Here is a 12,091-nt window from a genome sequence, read left to right as displayed (position 1 = left end):
GCCTATCACCCTCACCTTAACCTCCTTCCACCTATTGCATTCCCAACGCCCCTCCCCCTTGTCCCTCCTCCCTACCTTTTATCTTAGCCTGTTTGGCACACCTTCCTCATCCCTGAAGAAGGGCTTATGTCTGAAATGGCAATTCTCCTGCTCCTGGGATGCTGCCTGACCTGCTGCGCTTTTCCAGCAACACATTTTTCAGCTCTGATCTCCAGCATCTGCAGTCCTCACTTTCATCCAGCCTTGACTGACTGACTGTGACTGTATGGAGTTTGCAGTTTCTCCCTGTATCTGCTTAGGTTTCCTCCCACAGTCCAAAGATGGTAGGTGATTTGGCCATAGGAAATGCCAGGATATGGGAATAGGGCAGGGGTTGGGTTTCGGTGGGATCCTCTTTGGAAGGTCGGTGTGAACTCAATGGACCAAATGGCATGCTTCCACACTTTAGGGATTCTATGATCATAATTCACAAGGAATACCAACGTGTGAACATTTTACATTCAATGAAAAGAATGTTGCTTAGTTGGCAAGAGGGCTCTTTTTTTAATAGGTCCTAAGCCATTTGTTCACCATGCCAGCTTGATGCTGAAATAGAGCAATACAAAGCCATCTTGCGAGCCAATGGCTTCACTAACCAGAATATTTCTCAATTTATTGCGCAAACTCATGAATGGGGAAAAGGCTACAATGTTGAGTCCTGAACATTACCCAGTCGAGATTACCCGGGCTCGATGAGGTGTTCCTGAAAGTTGAACAATTGGTGTTTCACTATATTGCTGTGCAGTAGCATCGCGAGCAGTGTTCCTCACTAACCAGATGCTGGTGTCAAGCTGAAAAGCAGTTCTGCCGCTAACACAAATGTGCAATGTGCCACATGTGCATTTCAGAGTTGGTGTGATGCTGGGAACGTAGGCAATATATTGCAAAAACTCTGTAAACACAATGTTTCGTTTGACTGCAAAAGTTGAAACACAATGTTCAACATCAGATGCAATTGGTCAGCATTTAATAAATATTCCTCTTTGTGCTACAAACTATGCTGACAGTCAATTTAGGATTGCCAGTCAGATTGACAGTGGGGTGCTTGTGTGTAGAAGAATCCAGGTATGAGTACACAGTGCTCTACTCTTTGAGGACAGAAAGAACACTTGTACACATTGTGCCTGTTTCAACTCAACGCAATAGATGAAAGCCATTTGCTGGGTCATTCCTCAAAGCATTGACCAATCAGAATCAACATGCCTGTTTAAGTTATGGTTTATGCATGAAATGAGCAATTAGCAGGGTACACTAGCCTGATTCTGGGTTTGATGGGACCTTTTAGTTAGGAGAGGTTGGGCCTATGCGCTTTGGAGTTTAGAAGAATGAGGGGAGACATTATTGAATCAATAAGAATCTTAGAAGATTTGATAGGGCAAATGCGGAAAGGTTGTTTCCCCTTGTGGGAAAGTCTAGGACCAGAGGGCAGTCACATTTCAAGGCAGAGATTAGGAAGAACCAATGGAATTCTTTCCCGCAGAGGGCTGTCGAGGCTGGGTCATTAAGTATTTTTAAGGCTGAGACAGACTGATTTTTAATCAGGAAGGGGAATCAAGGGTAATGGGGAAAAGGCAGGAAAGTGGTGTTGAGGTTTATCAGATCAGCCATGATCTCATTGAATGACAACAAATTAACTGGGCTGAATGGCCTATTTCTGCTTCTAGGTCTTGTCTTCAGATGATAATAGAATGCTGGCAGTGTTACAGTAAAGAGAAGCCAGCAGGGATTGAGAAATTTGGTGAGATAGATGTCATGAAGTAATTGAAACAGTTGGCTGTTCTCTTGATAAAATGTCACCCTGGTAAGAATGGGATATGTCCAAGGTTACTGAGGTCAGTAAAGGTAAAGATTCTTGAATCCGTGGCTATAATCTTTCCATCCGTATAGAGGAATGCAGTTTAATGTTACAGTCAGTTTAAGAAAGGGCGAGTTCATAAAGCTCTTCTTAAAAAAGAAACAGGCAGGATCTTTGGCTTTAGAAGGAATATGAAGCCTGATAGAAATAGCAAACCTTTATAAAACACAGCTTAAGCCTCAGTCAAAGAATCACTGGGCTCAATACTTCAGAATGCATCACAATATCTTGGAGGCAGTAAAGGGGAGCTGACCAGGGATGTCAGTTCTAAGAGGGTTATAGAAGGCGAGCATTGCTCTTCTTAGAGCAGGGAGAGTTAGTAAAGGTGTTTTTGATCGATTAGTGGGATGGGTGGAAGAATACACCTTCTGCCTGGAAGAGGGTGAATAACTAGAGGGCACATAGAGTCATAGAGATCTACAGCATGGAAACAGACCCTTCGGTCCAACCAGTCCATGCTGACCAGATATCCCAATCCAATCTAGTCCCACCTGCCTGCACCCAGCCCATATCCCTCCAAACCCTTCCTATTCATGGATTAAAGAAATTTAGCAAACGTCAGTGGAGAGAGTGTAAGAATTATTTTTAAATGTGGTAAGAATTGAAGGTGTGTGCTGCCTGAAAGGAAAGCTACGATTGGGCCTAAGGAAGGTGGATATATTTTTAAAAAGGTGGGTAGGACATGCAAGGCTGTGGGGAAAGAGCTGGGAGAGCATGGATAATCAGTTCGATCTTCCACGATTGGGTGAATGCCCTCCTGTATGATTTTGCAAAACTGCTCATTTCAGTTAACTTCGTGTCTCTTGTGATTCCTGATGAAGGGCTTTTGCCCGAAACGTCAGTTTTACTGCTCCTCGGATGCTGCCTGAACTGCTGTGCTCTTCCAGCACCACTAATCCAGAATCTGGTTTCCAGCATCTGCAGTCATTGTTTTTACCCCGTTTTGAGTTATAGCTGATCAGTAATCTGCTTTGACCATTGACTGTTTCCCTAATGGACCTCAATGCTGTTTGTCACTGCCTGAACACTGGTTGCTCTTAATATCATTTTCCCATGGCGGATAGGTGGAATTAAGAATTCAGACTAGCAGTTTGACAGAATAGATTGCACAAAAGTGATGTTTTGCTTGAGATTGCAAGAATGCTAATCAGTCTGAAGTTCTTGCCTTCATTCTTACTTGTCCACACTAGAACAAGGTGAAGGGGGGGGAGGTGATAAATCAGCACTTACCCCAGAATGGTAATGGCCGCTATGTTCCCCAACTTGATCAAAACCAACGGTCAATCCTTAATTGCACATAACTTCAACAAAATGCATGACTGTTCCACAAATTCTCAAATCAGTTATGCATTTGACCCTTGAATGATGAGATCAGGAAAGGATACCCCAGTCTTAAAAAGAGAAGTCTGTGGGGGTGACATCATATTTAAAATGGTATTAATTTAAAATGGTAAACGCAGAGGATAACTCCTCTTGTGTGAAAGAGAGTAACTAGAGGCCATTAATGTAAGATCATCAGTAAGAAACTCATTGGGAATGCAGACGAAATTCTACGTGGCGACAACGTGCTACCTCGGTGAGTCGTAGTAATGGATAGTTTAGACATAGTTTTTGGTGAAGCTAAGCAGCAGGGGAAAGAGGTTGGAATGGCAGACTTTGCTAGATGGGTGCTGAACTCTGGGAGGAAGTTCAGGTGAAGCTGAAACTACAGATCATGCGTGCTGATTGGCAAACATGTGCCTGAACGGCTTGGGACTGTTCTTTGTGGCAGAAAGATGACAGACACAAAGGTGGGTGCAGGGACACACAAGGTTGAGGATGGAGGAGGCAGCAGAAGGTCTTGGACAGGCTATGAGAGTGGCAGATGGGATAAGTCGAGGAATGTGGGATTATGCACTTTGATAGGAAGTATAGAAGTGTAGATTATTTTCTAAATTTGCAAAGACTTCGGAAATCTGAGGCACAAAGGGAGTCCTAATTCAAGGTTCATTTGGTAGTTAGGAAGGCAAATGCAATGTTAGCATTCATTTCAAGAGGGTTAGAATACAAAAGCAGAGATGTACTGCTGAGGCTTACAAGGCTCTGGTCAGACTGCATTTGGCATATTGTGAGCAGTTATGGGCCCTGTATCTATGGAAGGATGTGCTGGCCTTGGAGGGGGTCCAGAGGAAATTTGCAAGAATGATCCCAGGGATGAAGGGCTTGGCATATGAGGAGAGTTTGAAGACTTTGGATCTGTAATCAATGAAGTTTAGAAGAATGAGGGGAGATGTTGGTGAAACTTACAGAATACTGAGAGGCTTGGATAGAGTAGACATAGTGATGATGTATTACTAGTAGGAGAGATTAGGATCTGAGGGCACAGCCCCAGAGTGAAGGCACAACCTTTAGAACTGAGATGAGGCACGATTCCTTCATCCAGAGGGAGGTGAATCTGTGGAACTCATTGCTGCAGAGGGCTGTGGAGGCCAAGGCATTGGGGGGTATTTCAAGAACAAAGCATAGAGACAACCCCCTCGGCCTACCAAGACGCCACCTTACTAAACCAAAAACCTCTTTCCTCTACACGGCGTGTATCCTTCTATTCCCTATTTATTTATGTATCTGTCACAATCCACGTCTTAAATTTTAGCATTGTATCTGCCTCCACTACCACCTCTTGCAACCCATTCCAGGCACTTACCACACTCTGGACTACACTTGAGCTACAAATCTTCTCAAATTGCAAGCCCTCTGTGGTTTTTTTAACAAAAAAATCTTTCCCCTCACATTTCCTTTAAACGTACCCCTTTTACCTTAAACCTATGTCCCCCGTCTGTATAGGAGGCAATTTTTAAGAGAGTTTGCATTTAACAGAGTCACATGTCAATGGTCTGTAATTGTTTATCTGGAGTTAGTTAGAATCTATATATTTGTCATAAATAGACTGTCTGTCCAGAGTTTGCACATTCTCCCTGTGTCTGCGTGGTTTTCCTCCAGGTGCTCCGTTTTCCTCCCACAGTCCAAAAGATGTGCAGGTTAGGGTGGGTTGGAAATTGCCCCATAGAGTCCAGGGATGTGCAGGTTCGATGGGTTAGCCATGGGAAATGCAGGGTTATAGGGATAGGGTTGGGGGTTGGTGTTAATGGGTCTGGGTGGAATGCTCTTTGAAGGGTGATAGTCTTACAGCAAGGCAACAGATCCTTTGGTCCAACCAGTCCATGACAAACATAATCCCAAACTAAACTAATTCTACCTGCCTGTTCCTGGCCTATAATCCCTCCAAACCTTTCCTATTCATGTATTTATCCAAATGACTTTTAAACATTCATTCATTTGGCCCACATCGTAGGGATTCTATAGTTCCATGTTGACTATGGACAGATGGGAGTTTGATTTCCAGTGCATTATTCAGTGCGATGTAATACTTAAAATAACTCTTGTTCATTATTTTAACAATCAATGTAAGTGGGACTCACATTAACGCATTCATGAAAAGGGGTGTATCCCAAGTTCCTCCAATAATCAGCGGTGTTGAAGTGAATCTTGTACATTCCTGGAATAAAATCTGCCTCAGTGATCAGATTATGGACTTCTCCATTAATTCCTGTAACTCTATTTTAAAAAAAAAACACAATTGGACTGTAATTTTAGCAATTTAACAATTATATTAACAAGTGAAGTGTAAATTATGTATAAGCCAGCTCAATGCTGAGGGTAAATCAAAGGTTTGCCTTGATGTTTAAATAAGTTTTTCAATAGATATGGATCAACTATGAGCACAATTTAATGAACAGGGGGACAGACGGGAGGGGCAGAATGACCACTTCTTTGTTCCTATGTCAGTTCAGTTCAATCTGATTTCAGAATTGTGTAAAACAGTTACACACAACGTGTAAATTGGCAAAAGGTATCTCAATAAATTACTTGGCCTGACTTTCTGCCAATTGCTGATAGTTTTAGTTGTTGAGTCAGTGCCTTTCATGGATCAGTGAAATGGGATCAGTATTCCCAGTGGTGGACAGTGCTCTTGGAATTTTACATTCATCTGAGAAGGGAGGCCAGTGGGGATATATTTGGTTTAACATTGCGTTCCAAAAGACAGCACCTCTGACAGTGTAGTGCTCTTTCAGTACTGCATGGGGTGCGTCAGCCTTGCTTTTGTGTTCAATGTCCATGGATGGGACAAACAGCCACTCCCTCTACCACTGACACTCAATAGCAGCAGTGTGTGTTATTGATAAGATGCGCTGCAGAAATTCACCAAAGATCCTTAAACAGCACTATCCAAACCCACGGCCACTTCCACCTAGAAGGACAAAGGCAGTAGATACTTGGGAACACTACTCCCAATGTCAGTAGTTTTCAAAGTCAGGGCTGCTCTCAACATTTATGCCATTACCTCCCTTAAGCTTACACTGTGAGCTTATGTTACCTCAGCTGGAGATATGATGATGCCACCTTTGTAAGAGCTGGCTAGCACCTTCATTTTGTGATAAATCCGGAGGGTCACTGTCCTGCTCCTCATTGTGAGGGCTACAAATTGTTAGTGAAGTCAACTTCTGCTTCGTTAGACCTGACAGTGTATACGCTACACTTGCAGCTCTCCAGCTTGATGGCTTCTCATAGCTTTCTAATCAGTCAGTTCAGAAATTTTATTACATCCCTCTGGAGCAGGTGGCGCTTGGACTGATGCATCACATTACCTCTGTGCCACAGGAGACCAAGTTTGGCTACTTGGTATAATTAAAAATACACATTCGAGAAAGGTTGAGAAGTAGCCTGGATGATTGATATCCAGTGGTACCATATCTGCCACATCCAATATCCTCCTGCAGTGTGTACCATCTACAAGATACACTGCAGAAAAAGACAGCAATTCCAAATCTGTGGCCTCATCCATCTAGAAGGACAGGAGCAGCAGATGAATGAAAACACCCACCACTTGCTCATTCCCATCCTGGTCTCACACCATCCCGAATTTATTTTTCATTTGTGGGATGTGGGTGTTGCTGGCTGGGTCAACATTTATTACCTGTCCCTAGTTGCCCCTTGAGAAGGTGGGGGTGAGCTATCTTCTTGAACTGCTGCAGTCCATGTTCTGTAGGTAGACCCACAATGTCCTTAGGTAGGGAATTCCAGGATTTTGCCCACTGACCCTGAAGGAACGGAGATATATTTCCAAGTCAGGATGGGCAGTGGCTTGGAGGGGAACTTGGAAATGGTCGTGTTCCTGTGTATCTGTTGCCCTTGTCCTTCTAGATGAAAGTGTTTGTGGGGTTAGGTGGTGCTGTCTGAGTATCTTTGGTGAATGTTTGCAGTCAATCTTGTCGTTAATACACATTTCTGATACTGAGCATTGATGGTGGAAGGAGTGGATGTTTGTGGCTGTGGTGCCAATCAAGCGGGCTGCTTTGTCCTCGATACTGTCAAGCTTCACCCATCCAGGCAAGTAAGGAGTATTCCATTACACTCCTGTCTTGTGCCTTGTAGATGGTGGACAGGCTTTGGGGAGTCAGGAGATGAGTTAATCGCCACAGTATTCCTAGCCTCGAACCTGCCGTTGTAGCTGCTGTGTTTATTTGGCAAGTCCAATTTAGTTTCTGGTCAATGGTAGCCCTAGGATGTTGATAGAGGGGGACATGATTTGGAGATGCCGGTGTTGGACTGAAGTATACAAAGTTAGAAATCACACAACACCAGGTTATAGTCCAATAGGCTTATTTGGAAGCACCAACTTTTGGAGTGCAGCTCCTTCCACAACCACCAGCTGAAGGAGCAGCGCTCCAAAAGCTAGTGCTTCCAAATAAACCTGTTGAGCTATAACCTGATAGTGGGGGATACAGTGACAGTAACACCATTGAATGTCAAGAGACAGTGGTTAGATTATCTCATTGGTAATAGTTATTGCCTCGCATTTGTGTGGTACAGATGCTGGTGGAATTATATTGCCCTTCCTTCTGTCCTGCTGGGTCCAAGTCCTGGAATTCTCCTCCCACGTTGTGGGTGTGTCCAGATGAGGAGGAGTTTGGAAACCCTTCATCCATATTCGTGTACCCACCCGGTGTTAAATTGGTGCCAACTGAGGTCTGCATTTCGTCGGTAAATTTGCATATGAAGGTTTGCTGCTGGGGTTCCATTGACCGCGTTAAGCACTTTGATGTTGATGGGGCAGTTGGCGTCACTACCACTGTGGTCCTGAGGTGGACAGAAAGAAAGATCATAGTTGAGGCAAAGAGGCAAGATGAAAAATCAAACCCATTCATTTAACACATCCATAAGCTATCATTTCAGGTTTTTTTTAAATATTAGATTCCCTACGGTGTGGATACAGGCCCTTCAGCCCAACCAGTCCACACTGACCCTCCGAAGAGTAACCCACCCAGAGCAGTTTCCCTCTGACTAATGCACCTAACACTGTGGGCAATTTAGCATGGACAATCCACCTGACCTGCACATCTTCGGACTGTCGGAGGAAACCCACACAGACACTGGGAGAATGTGCAAACTCCACACAGTCAGTCGCCCGAGACTAGAATCGAACCTGGAACCCTGGTGCTATGAGGCAGCAGTGCTGACCACTATGCCACCCTAGTGCAATGATTAACAAAAAAACTTGATTTTACCCTGCCCTGAAACATTTTAAAACAATGCTGCAGGGGATGGTGCCATATGCATGGTAAGATGTTGGGGATATTTCGCTTTAAATTGTCTTTACCCGGAAGATGACTGCTTTTTAGAAAACAGTAAAATGAAAACAAGCGTAGACCATTTGGCCCTGCTCCTCTATTCAACATTATCATGGTTGATCATCCAACTCAGTCCCCTGTTCCTGCTTTCTCCCCCATACCCTTTGACCCCTCTAGCCCCAAAAACCAAATCTGGGAAATGTAGAAATTTGGACATTGCTGAATAAAATACACACCGTCGAATATTTTAATTTAATATTTTAATTTTATTCTCATTAGGACAAGATGCCAGAATTTTGACAAATTTCATTTTACATTGTTGTTCCCTTTGTGATGTGCTATTCTTGCATTTGTAACTTTCTGCAGAAATATTCACATTCTGTACTGAGTAACAACTTTGGGACTGAGAGGAGGCCTTTCAGCTTGTTGCACTGTGCAGTTAGATCATAGCCATCGGTAATTTAACTGCATCTACCTGCACAATCTCATGTGGCAATGATTTTACTGATTTATCACTAGCTAGACCAACAGTTAGTGCTTGTCCACAACTGTCATTGAGAAGGTGGTGGTGAGCTGTCTCAATGAAATGAGAGGATTGTCACAACGATTCAAAGGGTAGTTAGGAGGGGTGACCTTATAGAGATTTATAAAATCATGAGGGTCATCGATAGGGTGAATAGTCAAGGTCTTTTCCCTGGTGTGGGGTGCCCAAAGTTAGGGGGCATAGGTTTAAGGTGAGAGGGGAAAGATTTAAGATGGACCTAAAGGGCAACAGTTTCATGCAAAGGGTGGTGTGTGCATGGAATGAGTTGCCAGTGGAAGTGGTGGAGGCTACAGCATTTAAAAGGCAGCTACGTGGGGATATGAAGAGAAAGGGTTTAGAGGGATATGGCAAATGGGACTAGATTAATGTAGGATATCTCGTTGGCATAGACGAGTTGGACCAAAGGGTCTGTTTCTGTGCTGTACATCCGTATGACTCTGGATGAGTTGGACTGAAGGGTCTGATTCCATGCTGTACATCTCTATGACTCTATGGCTCTGACAGCTAATCAAAATCTGGAGTCACATGTAGGTCAGACTGGGTAAGCACAGCAGATATCCTTCCCAAAGGGCAAAAGGGAACCACATGAGGCTTGTCTTTGTCACTGTTATTCAGACTAACTTTTCATTCCAGATTTGATAACCTGAATTTAAATCTTGCCAGCAGTTTGATCCCCATGTCTCTAGATTGCTAGCCCAATGACATTATCAATGCTGCTAAGAAGGAGCAAGAGTGGCCATTAGCTGGGTTGTTCTTTCAGAGAGCCAGCATGGACACAATGGCTGAATGGCCTCCCTCTGTGCTGTAGCTATTGCGTCTCTAGGATGCACCAATGAGATTACTGCTCTTTGTGGATCAATAAGAAGAACAAGTGAGCTGGGCGTGAGCCATATAGAAGGTGACTGCTGTATTCCTTGTATTAATGCATAACTACATTTCAAAAGTGGGTTGCACGGTGCTTTGGCATACCCTTTGGTTGTATAAGAAATTATTGTCTAACTTTGATTCCCTCAAACAGATCACAGGTAGACAGGGTGGTTTAGAAGGTGTTTAGCATGCTTACCTTCATTGCTCAGATCCTTGAGTATAGGAGCTGGGATATCATATTGAGGTTGTACAGGACATTGAGACCACTTTTGGAGTACTGATTACAGTTCTGATCACCCTGCTATAGGAAAGATATTATTACATTGAAGAGGGTTACTAGGATATTGGTAGGACTGGAGAGTTTGAGTTCAAAGGACAGGCTGGAACTTTTTTCATTGGAGTGTAGGAGGGTGAGGGGGTGACCTTTATAGAAGTTTATAAAACTGAGGGGTACAGATAAGGTGAATAGCCAAGGTCCTTTCTCTCGGACAGAGGAGTTCAAAACAGAGGGAGACATATTTTTAAAGTGAGAGAAGAAAGATTTGAAAAGGACCCGAGAGGCAACTTTTTCACACACAGGGTGGCTCATATGTGGAATGAAGTGGGAGTTTCACTTATAAAATTTAAATGATATTTGGATTTAAATGAATAGAAAGGGTTTAGAGGGATACAGGCCAATAACAGGCAGTTGGTATTAGTTTAGTCTAGGAAACTTGGTCGGCATGAACTAATTGGACCAAAGAGTCTGTTTCCTTGCTGTCTGATTCTCTGATTCTAAGTTTCTGAGTGTTAGTGTTTGGGAGATGAATTTTGAGAGTCATTATCAAAAGCAGCAAGGAAACAATTGCATTTCTTTAGCATCTTTCACGACCTTCAGATGTTGCAAAGTGCTTGAAGCACCAACAAAGTGCTTCAAATGGAGCAACTCATTTACGTAGAGTAAGCTCCCACAACACAATAAAATCACCAGATAAGGGCACTGCTTGATACTGGCCACTCGGGTGTTTCCTTTCTTCCTGTTGGTAGAAATTTGAATAAAGACTCTGTGTCTTTCACTGTGTCTCACACCTGCACATACGCAACATGGGTGCTGGGGAAAAAATAAGCACTACCGCAGTTAGGCGGTGGGGGGGAATAAAATCACCAGATAGTGGTCCCATTCCTGCTCTTTCAATAATGTCAAGTCCACTCAGAGTTGTACTGAAAGTGAGAATGTTCAACTCTTTGGAGTGAGACATGAATCCACAATCTTTGTGGCTCGGGAATAAGAGTTCGAAATGCTGTGGCACTTTGAGTCATAAGAGATGTACAGCATGGAAGCTACCCTGCAGTCCAACTCGTCCATGCCCACCAGATGTCCTAACCTAACCTCGTATCACTTGCCAGCACTTGGCCCATATCCCTCCAAACCCTTCCTATTTCGTCTGAGAGTGACTGCATTTAGCTGTTACCCTCTGGAGCTGACCCATACCAGCACAGTTTTATTTTCTGCTTATTCCAACCTGTACATATTGTACAACAATTGTTTGCCTCCTACAATCTGAAGTGAGGTGAAAGCGAGTTCATAAGGATACTGCAGTGCTAGTTTTGGTTACCATTATAAACACTTACCACTGATTCTCCTTTGTAGAAGGCAGCCAGGCAGATGATGAGGCTCAATATGAAACGCATGTTGCCTGCTCTCAAAGCTGATGTCGAGATGAAAGGATTTACAAGATGGGGATATTTTATAGATCAGCCTCGTGAAGGTCACCAGGTCCCTGACCTACAAACCACTGACTCAGATTATTGGCTTAGTAAACAACGAGAGAATCAGTAACTTGTAGAATAAAGGAATTTATTCAAAATTCAGCAAAAGCCACCCCTTACTCCACCAAACTCAATTTCTGACTTTTAAAAAGGCATCAATTAATCAAAGTGAGATTCCTGTGAAATTTGTTCACTTTGTTGGTGTTAAAATGTTTTGAACAATGTTTCCCACAGACTTGTGATTTTCTTCTCCAGCTAAGTCTTTTTAAAATGTCAGGATGTCTGAAATCTCCCACATTCACCCCCTATATCACCTAGAAATGACAAGGGCAGCAGGTGTGTGGGGGGACCACCTCCTGCCAGTTCCTG

At 43.4% G+C, this 12,091-nt stretch overlaps 1 protein-coding gene across 1 annotated transcript in view; it reads right to left on the bottom strand.

Moving 5' to 3' along the window:
- ttr (transthyretin (prealbumin, amyloidosis type I)) overlaps nt 1-11,710 on the bottom strand; it is a 12,746-nt gene extending 1,036 nt beyond the window's left edge. Inside the window, exons 1-3 of the mRNA XM_043689380.1 lie at nt 11,585-11,710; nt 7,935-8,071; nt 5,353-5,488 (exon numbers count right to left, since the gene is read on the bottom strand). Of these exons, the coding sequence (XP_043545315.1) occupies nt 5,353-5,488; nt 7,935-8,071; nt 11,585-11,644 (333 nt within the window). The 5' untranslated portion in view covers nt 11,645-11,710. The remainder of the gene's footprint in view (nt 1-5,352; nt 5,489-7,934; nt 8,072-11,584) is intronic.
- Nucleotides 11,711-12,091: the final 381 nt, after the last annotated feature.

The sequence above is a fragment of the Chiloscyllium plagiosum genome, chromosome 4 (assembly GCF_004010195.1).
Source record: "Chiloscyllium plagiosum isolate BGI_BamShark_2017 chromosome 4, ASM401019v2, whole genome shotgun sequence".
NCBI lineage: Eukaryota > Metazoa > Chordata > Chondrichthyes > Orectolobiformes > Hemiscylliidae > Chiloscyllium > Chiloscyllium plagiosum.
Note: the sequence above shows the minus strand (reverse complement) of the source record. Positions and strands in the feature narration are given on the sequence as shown.